We start from the raw sequence: 21,714 nt of genomic DNA on the forward strand, positions 1-21,714 counted from the left end.
TGGCATGGAGACCCACCAGTCCAGGAGACAGCCTGCTTCCAAAGTAAGGGAGGGTGCTGCAGCGTCAAAAGCTGCACAGCCGGTGGCACCCAGGAATGAAGCAGGGGCCGATGGAGGGAGAGACACAGGTCTCTAGGGAATTATTATTTCAAAGCTAGGCGTTGGGGGCAGACGGGGTTTCCACAGTGGTGGGAGGACCAGATTGGGAAGAGGATGAAGGTGGAGAGAGGTGTGGGCGGTGGTGGGGGACTGGCCTGGCCGTGGCACAGCAGGCGCAGGTGAGTGCAGGACTGTGCCTGGGGGCAGGGTAGCAAGAAGCCATGCCTGGGCGCTGAGAGGCTTGAGTTTTTAGACAGAATGTTCTGGGGTGATCTGGAGAGGCCTTACAGGTCCTGCTCCGGAGATCTTACCAGCTGTGGAGGCACTCGGGTGAAGACGGGACAGAGAGCAACCTAGTCGCTGTACCCCTCGTTCCTGTTGACCCCCAGGGTGTATGCAGCCATACCCAGAGCAGCAGAGGGCCCACCCGTCAAGCCACAGAATCCTGAGAAATAATAAATCGTTGTTCAGACCGTTAAAATCCTGGTGGCTGCTTACACAGCAACAGATGACTGAGGGGCTCCCAGCCCAGGAGGTGAAAGTCCAGGAGGGATTTCCAAGGCCCAGTTTGCAGGGTTCCAGGATCGTTCCTGGATTCTTATCTTGCAGCCTTGACAAGGGGAAGGAGGGAGGCAGCGGAAGGAGGGCAGGACAATCCATGACAGGCTGTGATTTGCCAAGTGACCGTCTGGGATGAATGGGGTCTCAGACCAGGGACAGGGAGTAGAGGAAAGCCCGCCTCTGCCCTGGTTGGAGAACACGGATTCAGACCCAGGGCCCCGATTTCTGCCTGGATCGCTCCACTGGGCGGAGGAATGACAGTGGACACATCCGGGGTTCTCTCCAAGTCGGCTTCCTCCTCTGCTAAATAGACTGCAGCCCACCAGCTCCCAAATAGGTGCCACTTTTCCGGCCCCTCCCAAGGCAGGAGGGCCAGGCGTGCTCAGGGCACAGGTGTGCTGGGGCCCAGGTGGGCCAGTCAGCAGCATCCTGCAGGGTAATCGGAGCAGGTGGGCACCCCGAGGCTGGCAGTAAACAGTCGCTATCTGCTCCCAGGTTCCCAAGAGGGGTCCTGGGCCTCACCTCCTCCAGTCGGAACAGGAAAGCAGCTCCAGGCAGCTGGGTGCACAAAAAGCTCCATTCCCTGAGGTCTCAAGCAGTGGCCCAGGAGCATCTGGTCACCTTCGGGAAAAACCGGCTTGGCAAAGGCTTCCCCGAGGGCACGCGTTTCCCGGACAGTGAGGTAGGACCTAAACTCTTCCGTTAACACTACATTTTTCGCATTTCTGCAGTGCTTGCACTCTCATACTCCACCGTTTCCCCGCATCTCTTAGGGAGAAGCTCTCGACGTCCCACCTCCCCTGGAAGGGTGCTGCTCCCAGAGACCTTTCCGCCAATGGCCCAATCTCAGTGCCCTCAGGGGAGAGGTGGGTGCAGAAAAACAGCCTGGGTCACAGAAAGAGGAGCTAGGGCTGTGAAATCCCAGAGGCACCGACGGGAAGCGCGACAGAGAACAGGAGGGCAGAACGGGGTGGAAGTGAGGGATACTGCAAATGTAGAGAGCCAAGCTGGGGGAGGGCGTGGACCCGACCGCCGTCCTGGCACAAGGCGGTCAGGTGCAAACCTTCAGGCTCTCCAAAGCCCTCAGGCCCGGGGCGCACGGAAACCACAGGTAGAGTGCGCATGGAGGGACGGGGAATGTGGGGCGGGTTGCGGAAGGCGCCCCGGGAACCTGAACCTCCTACCCGGCCTCAGTCGCGACCGCTCCTTAAGCCCCGCCCCGCCTCAGGTAAGGCGCAGTCCACCCCCATTCCCAGTAGATTAACGCACAGGTGGGGGCGCGCTCGGGACATAGGTGCGCCTGGGGACAGCTCGCCCAGCCCAGTCGCCGGGGCGAGGAGTAGGGCGGGACCCAGTATGCACCGAGCTTTGTTAGCGATGCTCCCCGCGAGCCACGCGCCGCGCGTACGCGCTTCCTCAATGGGGCCGGGCATGGAGCCGCGCCCTGCGCGATTGGCCAAACGGGTGGCCCACGATTGGCTGAGACCCTGGCCCCCGCCTCCTCGGCCCCAGGAGGGCGGGGCGCGGGTGTGGACTGCTCCGCGCGTGCTGCCCCGGGGGGTCTAACGCGCCTTCCAGACAACCGTGTTGTCGCCAGGGCCACGCCTTCCCTCCCACAGCGCGCGCTGCGCGTGCGGAGGTCTGGCAGCTCTTGGGACTTGCGGGGCTGCGCGCGGGATTAGGGTAGGGGTACGGGAAGGCTCAATTCAGGGCCTGCGTACCTTGCTTTGGGGGCGCACTGAGCACCTGCCGGGAGCAGGGGGCGCACCCGCAGGTTTCGCCAGTTGGGCTCACTGGGGATCTGTGGACTGCGCCCAGGGGATGGGCTGGGGGACACGCGCAGGCTTTGGGCTTTACAGAATGTGATCGCGCGAGGGGGAGGGCGAAGCGTGGCAGGAGGGCGAGGCAAAGAAGGAGGGCGTGAGAAAGGAGGTGGCGGCGGCGCGGAGGAGGGTTATCTATACATTTAAAAACGAGCCGCCTGCGCCCCGCCTGCGGAGACCGGGGAGAGTCCAGCCGCACGCGCGGGACACGAGCGTCCCACGCTCCCTGGCGCGTACGGCCCGCCACCACTAGGCCTCCTGTCCCCAGGCTCCAGAAGACCTTGGACACGTGCCCTGGGGAGTCTCCTGGCGGCGCCGTGCCAGAAGCCCCCCTGGGGCGCCACCGTTTTCCCCTTCGCCTCTGGCTCTTCTGCCTGCACGTTCCTGCGGCGCGCCGGGACCCAGAGCGGGCGGGTGGATGCAGGCGCAATGGACGGCGGCGCACTGCCCAGGTCCGCGCCCCCTGCGCCCCGCATCCCTGGCAGCTGCGCTGCCCGACGGAGACCCGCGTCCCCGGAACTGTTGCGCTGCAGCCGGCGGCGGCGACCGGCCACCGCAGAGACCGGGGGCAGCGCCGCGGCCGTAGCGCGGCGCAATGAGCGCGAGCGCAACCGCGTGAAGCTGGTGAACTTGGGCTTCCAGGCGCTGCGGCAGCACGTGCCGCACGGCGGCGCCAGCAAGAAGCTGAGCAAGGTGGAGACGCTGCGCTCGGCCGTGGAGTACATCCGCGCGCTGCAGCGCCTGCTGGCCGAGCACGACGCCGTACGCAACGCGCTGGCGGGAGGGCTGCGGCCGCCGGCTGTGCGGCCGTCTGCGCCCCGCGGGCAGCCTGGGACCACCGCGGTCGCCGCCTCGCCCTCCCGCGCTTCTTCGTCCCCGGGCCGCGGGGGCAGCTCGGAGCCCGGCTCCCCGCGTTCCGCCTACTCGTCGGACGACAGCGGCTGCGAGGGCGCGCTGAGTCCCGCGGAGCGCGAGCTGCTCGACTTCTCCAGCTGGTTAGGGGGCTACTGAGCGCCCTCGACCTATGAGGTAACAGCCGGGCGGCAGTGAGGGGGGAGGGTCGGGGGCCGGGGTGGAGGGACGGGGGGGTGTGGGGGGCAAGCCCGGCGGGTCGCGTCCCCAGGAGCCCGCGAAGCCGAGCGCCATGCCCCAGCGAGGGCTGCGATTTCGCTCACTCTTCATTTCCCCCAAACGTTTTCAAGCCTGTGCAAGACCGGCGTTTGTTTGTCCGGGATTGCAAAACTTCCCCTCGCGGCTCAGCCGCCGACGAGGGAGGGGTAGACGAGGGGAGGGGAGCGGCCGTCGGGCCGTTGAGGTCTCGAGTGCTGGCGGATCCTGGGGCAGATTGGGGTGCTGGAGGCGGGGTGACTTTGCATTGCAAATCGCGCTCCCGGGCCGGGGCGGCAGAAATGAGTCGGCGGGCGCGGGGCCCTGACTCACCGCGGTTCCGAGCGCCCGCCCCGCCCCCGCCTGTCTCAGACCGAGTCGCGGCACCCACGGACTCAGGACTCCAAAACCAACCGAGCAAACGAAACTGCCGACTTCGCTTGGGGGAGGTGGGGGCAGGGCCGGCCCGGGCGGTGTCTGCCCCGGGCCAGCGCCCGCGTTGACGCGCGTTCGGTTCCCCACCTTCCCCCTGCAGCCTCAGCCCCGGAAGCCGAGCGAGCGGCCGGCGCGCTCATCGCCGGGGAGCCCGCCAGGTGGACCGGTCCGCGCTCCGCCCCCAGCGAGCCGGGGACCCCGCCCCCGCGCCACCACCGTCGACGCAGCCTCGACCGTCCGGCCCAGCCTGACCAATGCCCGGTGGAAACAAGCCTCGAGCTGGCCCTGTGAGAGCTGGCGGCTTCCTCCGATGCCGCCCCTCCCCACACTTCTCGACTGCAGTGGGGCGGGGGGCACCAACACTTGCAGATTTTTCCGGAGGGGAGAGGATTTTCTAAGGGCACAGAGAATCTATTTTCTACGCATTAACTTGAGCTGCTGGAGGGACACTGCTGGCAAACTGAGACCTATTTTTGTACAAAGAACTCTTGACTTGGGGCACAATAAAGATGACCTGGACCCCCGCCCCCACTATCTGGAATTTTCCATGCAGGCCAAGATCTGGACAGGAGTGGTCCCTGAGGGGCGGGGTCCCTGGCGTGAGGCTCCCGTGACAGCTAGGGAGAAGCGTGTGTGGGGCACACCTCTTTAAGGGAGCGTGAACTTTATAAATAAATCAGTTCTGTTTACCAGTGGCTCCTGTCACCTACACTTCCCAGGTGACAGCCACACTTCTGTGGTCACTACTCCCTGAACCCTGCTGCCTCCTCTGTAGGGTGGGTCTGGGTGAGATCTGGAGTCCAGCCAGGCTGTTGATAACGGAGCCATCGGGACACCTTGTGAGGCTGGGGGCGTCCTCCAGGAGGTGGTGGGCTGGTGGATTGTCCAGGCAGGGCTACTTGCTGGCTTGGAAGCGGCAGGCTGGAGGCTGCTGACCCACCCCGAGGGCTGGGTAAGTGCTGGGTGTGGGTCTAGGCTGAGGTGGTCTGACCAGAGAGCTCCTGCTGTGGGGCTGAGGGCATGGGCTCCCGCGCAGGCCACACGCTCAGATCTCCACTGCTGTGGCAGCTGGGCAGCCCAGGGCAAGTGGCTTAACTTGCAAATGGGACTGACCAGACCCACCTCAGGGGCCTCTGGGAGGAGTTAGTGAGAGGTGTCTGGAGGCTGCCCTCTCGCTGGCTTTGGGTTTTGCCCACACTGGGGAGGCCCCGCAGGCCTCTGCTCACCTGAATCCTGAGAGCGGCTCTTGAAAGGAACAAGGAAGGCTTGAAAGCTTTGCGCCAGGCTCCCCCAGTCAGAGAGCTGGCACCGGGATATCACACGGCTCTACCTTTGACTCAGGGCCTATGAGGCTTTGAAGTCTCCCTGTGCCCAAAGCTCCCTTTTAGTGCCCTGGTGGGGGAGGGGTTGTGGGGCTCCCCTGGTTGCCCTAGGGCGCAGAGGCACTCCTTCCTTCAGAAAGGAGTGGTTGGGACAGAGCCATGGGAGCCCTGCGAGGTGGGAGCAGCTGGTGTTGTCCCAGAGCAGCTGGCTCCCGAATAACCATGGGAACACAGGCTGCCGGTGTGCATGGGTCTCAGACGTCAGGCTGGCCAGGTCCCCTGTTACCAGAGGAGCTCAGGGCTCCTCTCTCGCCAGCTGCAGCCTCAGTCTGGGTGGGGGCTCCTCAGCCAGCAGCCAAGGTCAAAGCCGAGTCTGTAGCGGGGGTCAGGGGTCACCTGGTCTGATGAGGACCAGGCTCAGCTGGGGTCAGTAGACCAGCTGTGGCTTGGGGCTGCAGGGCTCAGGCAACTGGCCTTGGCCAAGGGACAGGAGGGGGTACATTGCCATGGCCACCCATGGAGGGCCCTCCCACAGCATTCTCCCAGAATCCACACCCGGGTCGGTGGCCTCCCTGAGTCACAGGACCTGAGCTCTCCCTAGGGCTCCACACCTTGACCTCAAGGAAAGGTCCACAGCTGCCAGAACCACAGGGGGCTGTTGGGTAGGTGGGAAACCATGGAAGGCCAAGGCGGAGGAAAGGACTGCCACCCACTGGCACGAAGTGGACAAAACTCTGCAAGGGGTAAGTAGTGCTGCCATTTTGTTTTCCCATTTTCCATTTTATTATGGAAAATTTCAAACATATGCAAAAGCACCGAGGCCTTTGTTGAGCAGTCTCTGTGCCAGGACTTAGGATGCATCCGTGTGCCACACAAGCCCGTGCTCGTGGAGCCTGGGTCTTAGTGGTGGACACAGGATCCAACCATTGTACAGTCTGGCTGGAGGAGGACGCACTGGGCCCCAGGTGGGCCCTGGGAAGCCTGCAGCACCAGTTTCAAGGCTCTTCCTGCCCCATCCATCCCCCACCCCATCCCTGCATGACTTTGGAGCAAATCCCAGACTTTGAATCCTTTCACCCATAATGTTTCATGTGTGCCTCTAAAGGAAACCCCCAAAACATCACCCCTTCAAATGAACCACCGTTCTTTCATATCATCAGGGACCCAGCCAAGGGCACAGTCCTCACGGGGTCTCGTGGTTTTGTACAGTTGGCTTTATAGAATCGGGATGCACCGCAGGTCCACACATCAAGTTTGCTTAATAGGTCTCTTAAGCATCTTGTAAGCAATTTTCCCCCAGTGTCTGCATTGAAGAAGCGGAGATGTTTGTTCCACTGAGCCGCCGTGTGCATGGTATTGATGGCACCGTTCTGGCTGTTGCTATTGGGAACCCAGACGTGGACCTTTGATCAAGTTTGGGGTCACCTGCAAATGGGGTTGACACCAGGCCCACCTAAAGAGTGTGACAGAGATACCAAGACAGATCCGTTCCAGGGAAACAAGGGACTCCCTTTCTGAGTTTGCCTCGAGAACTACCCAGCAAGCTTGTGGAATCTTCCATAGACCTCACAGCAATCTAGGTCCAGGCTATCCCCTCGCCTTCACTGGGGCAGAGCGCATCGTGGTCTAGTGGCTTCCCCCCGCCGGTTGCCAGCTCCTTCCTGTGTATTTCCTTTCACACAGGCATTTCCCCGAATGCAGTCCTTTTCCAGTTCATCCCACTTGGCACATGCTGCTCAGAGGATGTAGTGCTGCTGGACTGCATCTCACCAGGAGACAGGACTTGTAGCAACCATGTAACTTGCTGTCCCAGCGGGGACATTTTTGAGAGTGGAAAGCCGTGGTTGATAACCAGGACCACAGGCGAGTCTCCTGGGCACACTGGGCTGCTGATTGCTGCGTTATGAAGACCCTACCCCACACGGCCACTCACCCAGTGCCCACGAGAGATGAAGTGCCTGAAGTCGTAGACAAGCTTGTCTAACTCACCTTCTTTTGCTGTCGTTTTGTTTTAGGCTCTCAGCAACCTAAAGCCAAGGTTTTAGTTTCTGTCTCTAATGATAAGTAGAAAAGAGGGATAAGGAACGGACCTTGCTGGCTCAACCAGAAACAGAAACTAAGAATCCATGGTTGTCTTCTCTCCCTTGGTCACCATACTGCTCGAAAATGATGAGAATTGAGATTTAAACCCTGGACTCTTTCACTTCCACATTCTTGCAATTTTCACACCTTCCAGGAAGGGAGGCTGAGCCTGGTGCCTCCTTTGGGGACATGACATCCTTAGCAGTTCAGCATTTGAGATCAGTGAGCCTGGACAGAGCCTCACCTGGCCCAGGTGCCAGCCTGTCCTGGGCTCTGCTGTGGGGGCAGCAGGGCTCTGCCAGGAGCTCATGGTCCAGGCCTAGTCCCCACCTGGAAGTCAGAAACTGATTCCAGGGAGAAGGTGATTGTGATCTGGTGCTAAAGATGCTAAAATATAAAACCTTTTTCTTTATTCTATGGTCAACCTCTTGACTTACTATTTTATGCTTACTTATACTCACTATTTAATGCCATTCTGAGTAAGAAAGATTAGGAATTTAAACGGCTAGCGTGAATTTAGTCATCCATCTTTATATTATGTGATGCCAGTTTAAAATGCAAGCAGAAGAGCATTTAACTTCTGTACGGAATCGCTGGAATGACACAATGTGTGTTCTGTCCTGGTACAGGCGTCTGTATTTCATTGCCACTAAAACAGTGGAAACTGCACAAAAGTGAAATCAGTTGTCTTGGTTTCACTCCTTGATGCAGGCTGGTTCCACCAGCACCCTCCACCTCCTGCTTGCTGATGAGCGAGGAAGGAAGGAAGGGACGAGTTCAGAGACAAAAGGCGCGGTGGGTAGATCCACCAGCAAGAGAGCTCGGCGAACACGGAGAAGTCGCACAAGGAAGAAAGGACATGACAGATTCCCTGCACGTGTCCTGCATGTTCGTTAGAACACCACTGACTTCCTTCTGTGTCCTTAGCAAGTTTGGATTTAAATGGAAAACGTGGCTGCTCCGTGGCCATCAGCACCCCCGGCTTGCTTTTGCATAAGTGTGACATGCTGCCTTGCACTGCCGTGGGTTCCTGGCACCTTTTCTGTGTGGCCTGGTGTCTGTGGGCATCGTGGATGCACTACTCGAGTGGGGGAACGAATGAAGGTGGACGTACATGTGGCACCTTGTGCATGCTTTCCTTTGCTTATGTTAGTGTTGCTGTATGCCATTGGCCTGCACCCGCAAAACAAGTTAGAAGATAAAAGTAGTCAGAATTCCAAAGGCCAAGCGAGATGGCTCACACCTCTCATCCCAGTGTTTAAACCCACAGTACAGAGCTTGAATCCTCCAGCTGAGGCTGGAGGATTGCTTGAGCCCAGGAGTTCAAGACCAGCCTGGGCAACACTGGGAGACCCCATCTCTAATAAAAAAATAAAGCAAAATGAGAAATGGAAAAGGAACTTTAAGATGGCAGTAGCAGAGCATTAAACCAAGGTTGGGGTCCTGTTCATGGCGGGGCTTGCGTGTCTTGCGCTGGTGAAACCTGCTCTGGTGCTGTCCCTCAGAGCTGGGGCAGGGCTGCCATGTGGAGAAGGCCCTCCACATCACCGAATCTCCGCCCCACCCCAAGATAAGCGGAATAGTCAGATGGCGATCCCCCAAATGAAAGCAAGCTTGTCCCACTCAATGCAGAAAGGGATGGGGCAGGGAGACTCGCTGTGAGCAGGGTCCCTGGTGTCCACGCACCTTCGCTCCTCCCAAAGTGGCCTTCAAAGACCTTCAGTCGTCCCCGAGACCTCAGCAGCACAGCTGTGCCCGGAAGTGATCGGCCAGCTGGAGAGAGCCTTGGACAGAGCTAGACAGGGCAAGGTGGACGGGGTTGGAGGGGGCCTGCCCCTCAACCCCATGTCCTCAGCTGTAGCATGCACAGCCCAGAGGGCTTGTAGGGGAGACCCAAACTCTGCTGACCCTTTTCCCAGCAGTGAGGGCACTGGAGGAGAGGTGGTTCCTTTGGGGCCACACCTTCAGTCTTTGTTTCCATAAAAATGGGGAGTGGGACCAGGTGGGCCCAGAGGCCTGCCCAATGCTGTCCTGAGCCTGTGGGCTGTGAGCTGGCCTTGAGCTCTCAGGGGTGGCCCAGGTCCACCTGGGAGCCCACAGAAGCTGGGGAGGACCCTGAAGGCTGGGACGGCAGGGCAGCAGGTGGAGGGTGGGGGCTGCCCAGCAAGAGGGGCCACTCCTCCTCCCCGCCCCCTCTGAGGGGACTCACCCCAACTTCCAGATGCAGGGAGGCTCAGTGATCTGCCTGAGGCCCACAGGTATCCAGAGGTGCAAGGTTTAAACCCACAGTACAGAGCTTAAGCCCCTCACACCGATGCCTCCCTTGGGTCTGCCTGGAGGGGGCACCATTCTTGCTGCTTTTCCACTGAAATGCAGGGTCTTGTCTGCAAGCCAGTGAGACAGTCAGCCCAGGCCTCCTGACATCCCAGCCTCCCAAAAGTTGGGGAAAGTATTCTGTGCCCTGGGGCCTGCGGAGGTGCAAGTGGAGCAGAGTCCTGGGGATTGTGGGAGGGGCTCCCTGAGAGCTGGGGAGGGGTTGAGAACTGAGTCCTTTGCACCCCTTGCTCTGGCCCCTCCGAAAGGAGGGAAGAGGAGTGGGCTCGAGTGCTGGCTGCAGGCAGGTGCAGACCTCTGCCAACCTCCCAGAGCCTCCCGGCTGTGGGCTCCTCTTCCTTTCACCCCCTTCCTACCCCCTCCCCAGCTGCTGGCTGTGATTAATTGGGTGAATCAATCAACAGGAGGCCCTACTGCCACAGAAACCTCCCCACCCACCCACTGGCCTTGCCCCCAGCGATGTCCCCCGCTGAGGATAAGACCTTGCTCCCACTTACCTATTGAAAGAGGCCATTTCCAGGGGCTCCCATGGAGGTGGATTCCTAGGCCAGAGGCAGGGAGAGGCCTCCTGTTGGGGGTCACCTGTCAGCTCCCCCAGAGCAGCCCCTGTCCAAGGCCACAGATCAGCAGAGGGAGAGACAGGTGCCTGCTCAGCTGTCCTGCCTGTTGCGATCCAGGCAGGGGCAGAGTCACAGCCTTCAGCCCCAGACCCGCTGTCCTGTGAGAAGGACAGGGCGGGTTGGGGGTTCCCAACCCGGCCTGCATCCGGGTCCCCGTTCTGCCTAAGACGTGACGCCATCAGGATAAAAAGTTCCTAGAGTTAATTAATGTCCCTGAGGATGGACTTGGAGTCCTAACAGCAGGAGAGGCCACGATGGGTTGACCTGTACTGCGTGCAAAAGCACCACAGACTCAGGGGCCTACACAGCAGAAATTAGTCTCTCACTATTCCGCAGTCCCCCACTCCGAAGGCCTCTCTCCTTGGCTTGTAGATGCCGCCTTCTCCACGTGTCTTCACGTGGCCATCCCTCTGCGTGTGTCTGTGTCTTCACCTCCTCTTAGTAAGGACATCGGTCATATGGGATTAGGATCCCCCCGATGACCTCAGTTTAACTTAACTACCTCTTTAAAGGCGCTGGCTCCAAAAACAGCCACATATGAGTCTGGAGGGCATAAAATTCAACCCGTAAAGGGCAGGAACAAGAGGGCTTCCTAAAACTCCAGCCCTCAGGGCCCCACTCCCAACCTCTCCATAGTCACAGCCTCTTCTCCGGTCAAGCACTGCCCCTCTGGACCTCTCTTGCAGAGGGTGGAGTAGACAGGGCTGATGATGGAAAGGCCTAGGGCTCCATGTGGCCTGGGATGAGGCGTCTCCTGGGACCAGGACACCCTGGGATGCCGAGAGGGTGGACCAGAGGGTCCCTGAGAAAATCTTCCGAGAGCCTGCCCGCCAAGGTTCCGAGCGCCTCGGTGAGCACACGGGCCCGCCCACAGGCTGCAGGGCTGTCTGGGGGAGCAGGTGGGGGGGGCATATGTCATGTGACAGGGACCCCAGGGCTGCCCTGATTGGCCATGGAGGGGCTGCAGTCCCCGGCGGGGAGCTGGGGCTGGTGTTAGGGAGAAGTTGGCCTGGGAGCCCTGTTTTTGGGATCCACTTTCTTCCCTCTGCTTGTCCTGTTGTCCTGCCCAGGTCCACGTGGATGCCAGGTCGTGGGCCAGGGCCCACGCTGATGGCCTACAGCCCAGCCCAGGCTTGCTCTCCTGATGCCATTTGGGAGGCTCCTGGTTCCTCTGCCCACCCCCTCCTCCTGGCATTTGCCTACGAGCCTTGGGATTCTGTCCAGGCTGGCCGGACAGAATCACCCGCATGATAAGCATGCAAATCTCTAAACGAAATGCAATTCATACCCAAATAAGGGCCTGGGAGCAGCTTGGGCTGGGCCTGAGAGACTAGGCTGGGCTCAACCTTGGGGCCCCAAATATTTGTCTCTCATTTGAATGTCTTGTGGGCTGGCAGGCAGGGCCTTGAAAAGGGGCCTCAACAGCTCTCACAGGCACACCACGTTTCAGGAGCTCTGGACCATTTGGTGCTCACTCGACACTTGCCCCGGTCCCGCCTGGACCACCTTGCAAGGCCTTATGGGCCCCAGAGCCTGGCTCCTCCCTGAGCACCCCTTCCAGAGTCCCCAGCCCCCACCAGGCTGGCTCTGTGCTGCCCACACCGCCATGCAGGGTGGACAGAGCAGAGAGCTTGAGACCCATTTGTCGAAAGTGGGGACTGAGGCTTGAGGCAGGATGAATTTGTGGGAGGACCCAGGGCATTGAGGGAAAGCTGGATGGGTCTGGGCTCCCTGTGTCCCGGGCCAGAGCCGGGCTTTGTGGGAGAGGTGTGGCAGCTGGCAGGCTGGCATGGGACAGCCCCTCAGGGCCTACGGCTTTCCCTGGTGTGGGTGTGGGTGTGCGTGTGCACTGACGTGCGTGTGCACTACTGTGGGGCAGGCGTCCACTGCCACTCCAGTGCCACTGCACAGGTATGCAGCCCTGGGGCATCCCCCAGAGGTGACGGCCTCTTCATCCGTGGAGGGCATGAGCCTGGCACTTCTGCAGTTAATTGTCCTCTGTATAGGTGGCTCCCTGCATCACCCCGGCCGGAATCCCATCATGGGGCCCATCTGGCACTCGTGTGTGCTTCGGTCCCTGTCGACCTCCAGTGACTGTGGAACCATCCCCGTCACAGCCCTTGCTGTGACACCAGGCCAGGGGCTGCTTTCCTGGCCCCGCTTCTGTTCATCCTGGAGTGAGTGCTGTGCCCATTTTACAGGCATGGAAACTGAGACTCCAGGGCTGCTGGATGAGCTTCCAAAGCCACGGGCTGGTCGGGGGCAGAGCAGGATTCCCAAGCAAGGAAAGCTCTTCTCCGTGCGGGACACATGGGCAGCTCTGCTTGGGGGAGCAGGGTCTGCGGGCTGGGATGCTCTTCCCCTGGCAGCCACCCCCTCAGCCCTGACAGACCTCTCTAGTTGGCCTGTATCTAGTTGGGCTGAGCCTTTAGGGCTGAGCTAGGAAAACCTATAGAGGCTCCAGATAGGGGCAGGGGCTTTCTGCAGCCTGGTAGGGTAAGGTGGGGTCAACTGAGCTGCCCAGGGCCGCCTGTCAGGTCTCCCGACATCCCTCTGCATCTTTGGGGGAAGGGAGTCCCGCTTCACAGTGCCTTCGCCCCTCGGCCAGGGCTGCCTTTGTGCCAACACAAGTTCACGCTGACCTCCCTGGAGCCCCTCCCTTATGAGAGAGAGGCACTCGTCTTCCTCCAGGAAGCCTTCCGAGATACCCCTCCCCCCAGACCTCAGGCAGCATCCTGGGGGAAGACGCATGGGCAGAGAGGATAGGTTCAGTCTGCCCCTCACCCCTCAGCCCTCCATGTCCTCTCTGCTCCAGTTTCTGCTGGGCTGCCCACTCCCCCCTCCCCCACCTCCCCGGGGGTGTGAGAAGCACCAGGAGAGCAGCAGGTGGCTGTTGGAGGCTGGCAGAGGGATTCCAGAGGAGAGAGAGGACCATGGGTTTTAGGGTCAGGGCTCAGATTGAACACCTGGGTCTTCTGGGGGCAGCAGGATCCTGCTGTCAGAAGGGGCAGTCCTTTAGGGACTCATGTCTTGGCCATGGCCCCAGGGCTGGCCAGGCCCACACAGAGCTGGGACCTGCAGATGGGAGGGTCCTGCAAGGTGAAGGAAGGACTGGCCGGGCCCAGCTGTGGCACATACAGGCACGGGTTGCAGGCTTGCCGCAAGGGACCTGACCCCGGCACATCTCCCGTCCCACTGCCTGGGGTGGGGGTGACCCCAGCCCTGCCTGCCTCTCTGAAGCACAAGCTGCATTTCCTGACTGCCTCCATGGCCAAAAAGAAGAGGTGGGATTGAGAGGGGTCAGCAGAGGTTATGCAGCCTGGAGGTGAGGGTTGGCTGGGGGAATGAGACTTCATACTTGGCCTTGGGAGCGCTGGGCCAGGACGCCCTATCACAGAGGCTCCCAGGCTCATAACTTACAGCAGAGGCTCCAAGGCTCTCTACGGAGGGGACTGTCTGGGTGGGCAATGGTTGAACAGCTCCATTCGTCATCTTTCCACTGGGGCACAGGCACCTCAAATGCAGGAATCTGGAGTGCATGCTGACAAGTGTGCACGGGTGACACTCCCAGAATCTCCGCCCGAACCCCCATGCAGAATGTTTCCTGCAGCAGCAGCAGGCATCCCTGAGATCCGCTCCAGCTGACATCCCCTCCCTCCCTCACCCTTTGCCCCTCCTGACATCTGTCGCCATAGGTAGGGTTTGTCCCTGAGCTGCAGGTGAACATCACTGCACTGCATGGACCCCCCGTCTCTGTGTCTGTGAGTCATCCATGTTCCTCTTTGCTGTGGTCACATGGACGGCCATGGTGCCCGTGGTAGGATTCATCTCTTGTGCTCCCATGGATGGTCCTGGGGCTGCTCCAGGGTTTGGCCACCATTAAGGTATTCTTGGGGCTTTCTTGTGTCTGGTTTTTCTTATGTCTGGACATAAGCTCTCTGCTCTGCCCTGAGTTTGTGTGCAGGAGGGGACAGGCTGGTCCTGACCATTACCCATGTTTGCATCCAGGGTGGCCACTGAGGGCCCCATGGGCAGGCCTTGTCCTGCCGCTGAGGAGCTATGGTCAGCAGGGCAGGCTGGGCAGGTGGGGGACCTCAATCCTTGTCCTTTAGCCCTTGCTGCGGTGCACCATATGCCATTGGCTTCTCCCTGTGCCCTCTGAGCAGGCATCCTCATCCTTGTGGTGGGACAAAGACAGGCGTTCAGGAAGGGCCTTTTCTGCTCACCCACCTGACATCCCTTTTGGAGTGAGGCAGGGTGGTGAGAAGGATGCTTGTGACAAGGATCCCGCACATCCTGCACTGGTACCCCTGAACTTCAAATACGAGCTGGAGATAAAAATAAATAAAATAAACCAGACAGAGGCCAGGTCATTCTCTGAGGTCGCAGGGCAGGTAAGTGGCTGTGGGAATTCACAGGCCGCCTGAGTGCTCTGCACACCCACCCCGTGGAGCTGGCCTGGATCGGGCTTGGGATAAGGATGGGGACCTGAGGACCTTTTGCGACCACCACAGTCACCCCCTCCCAGTCTCCCTCAGTCCTCCATTCCTGCCTGTGCAGAAGTCAGGGAGGTGGGTGGGTGGAGGGTCTCTGGGACCCCATCCTGTCAGATGTCTGGGATTCCGGGACTCTCTGAAGCCCCCATAGACGTGGGAGGTGACCTGTGTCGGGGCTGCAGAACTCAGCCAAACACCCTTGCTGGGCAGGCAGGGAGGCATTCCGGAGTGGGAGGGGGAGTCCCGGGGAGGGAGGAGAACCTTCCGGAGGGCAGCGCACCCAGGGTGGCACGTGCTGCAGGCTGGGCAGAGAGCAGCGACCCTGCCACTGCTGCCTGAGGCGGGTATCCTGACGTGGGCCTCAGGGTGCCCTGGAGGAGGCAGGCGGCAACAGGGTCAAGACTGTGGGGAGGGTGCGGGGGCCCTGGGCTCCAGTGATGAAAAACCCCGGGAGTGGGCCCAGCGAAACCTGGGCCAGCAGAACCATAGCGGGTGGGGCGGGGGTCTCGGCAGGGGCAGTCGTTGAGGGCAGGTGGCTCTGCCAGCGCCCAGCCCCCACCCCCACCCTCTGACTTTCCCTCCCTGTCTCAGCCTCTCTAGCCCCAGGGCAGCCAGGCAGTGCTGGCTCAGGTCGAACCTGTTCTGGGCAGGGCCAGTGCTGCTGCTGCTGCTGCTGGGGCTGGATTCCAGCTTCTGTTTCTGCTCCACTTCACCTGAGCTCTTGAAACCACCCTTGCACCAGCCTCAGCCTCACTGCCCTCTGCTCCCAGAGCCCCAGGGACTCTGCTTAGGCCTGAGCCCTCCCTCCCTACTGCACATAAGCATGCACACATGCACAGACACAGTAACACACTGGGACACATACGGACACAGGCACATATACACGTGTAGACCCACAGACACAGAGCACATACACAGACCCACAGACACAGAGCACATACACAGACAGACAGACACAGAGCACATACACAGACCCACAGACACAGAGCACATACACAGACAGACAGACACAGAGCACATACACAGACAGACAGACACAGAGCACATACACAGACAGACAGACACAGAGCACATACACAGACAGACAGACACAGAGCACATACACAGACAGACAGACACAGAGCACATACACAGACAGACAGACACAGAGCACATACACAGACAGACAGACACAGAGCACATACACAGACAGACAGACACAGAGCACATACACAGACAGACAGACACAGAGCACATACACAGACAGACAGACACAGAGCACATACACAGACAGACAGACACAGAGCACATACACAGACAGACAGACACAGAGCACATACACAGACAGACAGACACAGAGCACATACACAGACAGACAGACACAGAGCACATACACAGACAGACAGACACAGAGCACATACACAGACAGACAGACACAGAGCACATACACAGACAGACAGACACAGAGCACATACACAGACAGACAGACACAGAGCACATACACAGACAGACAGACACAGAGCACATACACAGACAGACAGACACAGAGCACATACACAGACAGACAGACACAGAGCACATACACAGACAGACAGACACAGAGCACATACACAGACAGACAGACACAGAGCACATACACAGACAGACAGACACAGAGCACATACACAGACAGACAGACACAGAGCACATACACAGACAGACAGACACAGAGCACATACACAGACAGACACACACAGAGCACATACACAGACAGACAGACACAGAGCACATACACAGACAGACAGACACAGAGCACATACACAGACAGACAGACACAGAGCACATACACAGACAGACAGACACAGAGCACATACACAGACAGACAGACACAGAGCACATACACAGACAGACAGACACAGAGCACATACACAGACAGACAGACACAGAGCACATACACAGACAGACAGACAGACAGCACATACACAGACAGACAGACACAGAGCACATACACAGACAGACAGACACAGAGCACATACACAGACAGACAGACACAGAGCACATACACAGACAGACAGACACAGAGCACATACACAGACAGACAGACACAGAGCACATACACAGACAGACAGACACAGAGCACATACACAGACAGACAGACACAGAGCACATACACAGACAGACAGACACAGAGCACATACACAGACAGACAGACACAGAGCACATACACAGACAGACAGACACAGAGCACATACACAGACAGACAGACACAGAGCACATACACAGACAGACAGACACAGAGCACATACACAGACAGACAGACACAGAGCACATACACAGACAGACAGACACAGAGCACATACACAGACAGACAGACACAGAGCACATACACAGACAGACAGACACAGAGCACATACACAGACAGACAGACACAGAGCACATACACAGACAGACAGACACAGAGCACATACACAGACAGACAGACACAGAGCACATACACAGACAGACAGACACAGAGCACATACACAGACAGACAGACACAGAGCACATACACAGACAGACAGACACAGAGCACATACACAGACAGACAGACACAGAGCACATACACAGACAGACAGACACAGAGCACATACACAGACAGACAGACACAGAGCACATACACAGACAGACAGACACAGAGCACATACACAGACAGACAGACACAGAGCACATACACAGACAGACAGACACAGAGCACATACACAGACAGACAGACACAGAGCACATACACAGACAGACAGACACAGAGCACATACACAGACAGACAGACACAGAGCACATACACAGACAGACAGACACAGAGCACATACACAGACAGACAGACACAGAGCACATACACAGACAGACAGACACAGAGCACATACACAGACAGACAGACACAGAGCACATACACAGACAGACAGACACAGAGCACATACACAGACAGACAGACACAGAGCACATACACAGACAGACAGACACAGAGCACATACACAGACAGACAGACACAGAGCACATACACAGACAGACAGACACAGAGCACATACACAGACAGACAGACACAGAGCACATACACAGACAGACAGACACAGAGCACATACACAGACAGACAGACACAGAGCACATACACAGACAGACAGACACAGAGCACATACACAGACAGACAGACACAGAGCACATACACAGACAGACAGACACAGAGCACATACACAGACAGACAGACACAGAGCACATACACAGACAGACAGACACAGAGCACATACACAGACAGACAGAAACAGAGCACATACACAGACAGACACACAGACACAGAGCACATACACAGAGAGACCCACAGACACAGAGCACATACACAGACAGACCCACAGACACAGAGCACATACGCAGACAGACACAGACAGATGTAGACATATGCACACATAGACACACACATGCAAATACAGCACATATATTCATAGACACATGCATGGACACACACACATACACACACACACACACACACATGCAGAAACGCACATGCCCCTGGAGCAGGTTGAGACTCGCCGTCTCGGGCAGCACTGGTGCAGGCCCAGGCCACCCTGGCTGAGTGAGAAAGTCCAGCACCAGGAGGCTGTTCTGCCATCTCTGCCCACGTCTTGTTTGACCCCCATCACCCACAGGTCCCCCAACCACACACAGGGGCTGTGCCATAGTCCACTCTGCAGCAGGGCGTGAGGCCCACTTGCTCCCCATCCTCGCTGGCGCTAGGTCATGTCCTGTGTGTTTCTGCTGTTTTGCTTCGTTTTACCCTTCGCAGCAGGAGCACACAGGAGTACACAGGAGCACGCAGGAGCACGCAGGAATACACAGGAGCACGCAGGAGCACACAGGAATACACAGGAGCACGCAGGAGTACACAGGAGCACACAGGAGTACACAGGTCTCTCATGGTTTGCAATTTCCCTGAAACTAACCCTGTGACACATCTTTTGGGGCTTCTTTGTCATCTGCCTCCCTTCTTTGGTGACACGTCTGTCAAGCCCATTGCCGATTTTTTAAATTGGGCTGTTTGTTTTCTTATTGTTGAGTTTTCGAGCTCTTTGTGTATTCTGAATACAAATTCTGCATCTGATAATGTGATCGCAAATATTTTCTCCCAGCCTGTGGTTTGTCTTTTCAATGTCTTAACATGGCCATTTACAGAAGAAAAGTTTTACGTTTAACAAAGTCCCATGTATTAACTTTTTTTTTCCTGATATGAGTTATGCTTCCGTGTCACAGCTGAGAACTTTCCCAGAGAGTCTCAATTCAGGCCTGTTTTGCCTCCAAAGGACATTTGGCAGTGTCTGGGGACATTGTTAGTTGTCACAACTGGAGAATGCCGCTGCTAAACTTCCCCTGGTGCACAGACCAGCCCCCACACAGGAGTTACGTCCCCAAATGGCAACAGTACCGAGGTTGAAGGCCCTGGCTATCCTAAGGGCACAAAGATTTTCTCTGTTTTCTTCTAGAAGTGTTATAGTTGTATATTTTGCATTAAGGTCTATGATTCATTTAGAGTTAATTTTTGTGTAAGGTGTGAGATATGTGGGCCAAGGTTCATTTTTTGCATATGGACATCCAATAGATCCAGTTCCATTTGTTGAAAAGACTGCCCTTTCTCTATTGATTTCCCTTTGCATCTTTGCCAAAATTCACTTGACTATATTTTTATGGGTCCACTTCTGGGCTCGCTATTCAATCCCACTGAGCTGAGTCTATGCCTTCACCGATACCTCAATGTCTTGATTGTTATAGCTTTATAGCCAAATCAGGTAGTAAATAGTAAATATATAGTAACATATCAGGGAAATCAGATTGTGATCAGACAATAATTTTCCTAAATTATTCTGACTATCTTAGAGCATTTTAATTTCCATTTGAATTTTTTAATCAACTTGTCAACATCTACAAAACATTCTGCTGGGAAAATTATTGGGATGTATGAATATTTAGATCAATTTGGGGAGAACTGACATCTTAACAATATTGACTCATCTAATCCATGAACATAGTATATTTTTCTGTTTGTTTAGGTCAGAATACCTTTTTTGTTACATCTGTGCCCAAGATTTTCATTTGAGGAGCACTATTGTAAGTGGATCTATTTTGAAAATGTAAAATTCGAATTGCTTGTTGCTAGCAAACAGAAATATTAATACAACTCACTTTTGTATATTGACTTTACACTGAGATCTTGCTCAATTCTCCTGCTCATTTGAGGAGTTTTCTCTAGCTGTTTGGGGAATTTTCTATACAACATTCATGTCATTGTGAATTGAGTTTTTTATTTCTGCCTTTCAAATTTGTATACCATTTCTTTCTTTCTCTTGCCTTAATATCTTGGCTAAGCCTTCCTGTAAAATATGGAATAGAAGTGTAGGAGGGGATATCATACTTTCTTTACAATCTTAGGGGTAAACTACTCAGCCTTTCACCATTTAGTATGTTAGCTTTTTTTTTTTTTTTTTTTTGTATTTCAGCTTTGCCTTTTATTAGGTTCAGTTCTCTTACATTCCTAGTTTGTTGAAAGTTTTTTTTTTAAATCATGAATGAATGTTGCATTTTTATTTTATCATTTTTTGCTTTCTGTATTTTCAACCCTTGTTGGTAGGTGCCTACACATTGAGGATTATTTTCTCAGAAAATGGAACTCCTTTCTTGTTACGTGAGGTCTCACTTATCCCGTGTAATCATCCTTGTTCTGAAGCCTACTTTGTCTGAGATGAATGTGGCTGCTGTAGCTTTATTTTGACATGATTCTATGTTACATATGTTCCATCCTTTTACTTTAACCTTATTTATGCCTTTATATTTAAAGTGGGTTTCATATAGATAGCATATAGTTGGGTCTTCTGTTTATTCAAATTGATAATCTGTTTTCATTGATGTGTTGAGATTGTTTAATATAATTATTTATTTATATATGTGGAGTATTTTTGTTTTTTTAGAGATGGGATCTCATTCTGTTGTCCAGGCTGGAGTGCGGTGCTATGATCATAGTTCATTGTAGCCTCTGAACTCCTGGGCTTAAGCAATCCTCCCACCTTGGCCTCCTAAAATGTTGGGATTACATGTCTGAGCCACTGCTTCTGGCCATATGCTTGGATTTAATTTACCATCTTGCTAGCTCTTTTCTATTTATTCCATCTGTTGTCCCCCCACTACCTTTTCTGCCTTCTTTTGGATTAACTGAGTACTTTTTTTTATTCCATTTTATTTCCACTGTTGAAGTATCATTTATATCTTATTTTTTAAATTAATAGTTGTCTTAGTTTTCATAATATACATCTTTAAATAATCAGTGTCTACCAAATGATACTATCTTGCTCTATGTATTATGTAATAAATTTACAACTGCATATTCTCAATTCCTTCCTCCCACCGTTTGTGCTATTATTGTCATACATTCTGTCTTACATTATACTATAGACATATAATACATGACCACGATTTTTTTCTTTAGTCAGTTATCTTTTAGAGCAATTAAAAATAAGAAAGAAAGAATTCTATTCGTACTTTCATTTACTCCATTTCTAGTGCACTTTGCCTCTTTGTGTAGATCCAAGTCTGTCGTGTATGATGTTTTTTGCCTGAAGAACTTCCTTTAACATTTCTTATGGTGAAGATCTTTCAGTAATAAATTCCGGTTTTTGTTTGTCTGAGAAAGACTTTATTTCTCCTTTTATAAAAAAGATATTTGTACTGGATATAGAATTCTGGATCAACAGTTTTGCTGCTGTTTTTCTTTCATCCCTGGCTAACTTTGTTTCTGACAAGAAGTTTAGAAGTCTGCTACCATATTTCTGTTTTTCCTGTGTCTGTATGGAATGTACCTGTATTC

At 55.4% G+C, this 21,714-nt stretch overlaps 1 protein-coding gene across 1 annotated transcript; it reads left to right on the forward strand.

Moving 5' to 3' along the window:
• The first annotated feature begins 2,245 nt into the window (after positions 1-2,245).
• Positions 2,246-4,714, forward strand: ASCL2 (achaete-scute family bHLH transcription factor 2). The gene is made up of 2 exons (XM_017886287.1): positions 2,246-3,512; positions 4,126-4,714. Exon 1 carries the CDS (start codon positions 2,913-2,915, stop codon positions 3,492-3,494), a length of 582 nt encoding a protein of 193 aa, XP_017741776.1. The 5' UTR covers positions 2,246-2,912; the 3' UTR covers positions 3,495-3,512; positions 4,126-4,714.
• The last annotated feature ends 17,000 nt before the right edge of the window (positions 4,715-21,714 follow it).

The sequence above is a fragment of the Rhinopithecus bieti genome, unplaced genomic scaffold (genome assembly GCF_001698545.2).
Source record: "Rhinopithecus bieti isolate Rb0 unplaced genomic scaffold, ASM169854v2 scaffold_1014, whole genome shotgun sequence".
NCBI lineage: Eukaryota > Metazoa > Chordata > Mammalia > Primates > Cercopithecidae > Rhinopithecus > Rhinopithecus bieti.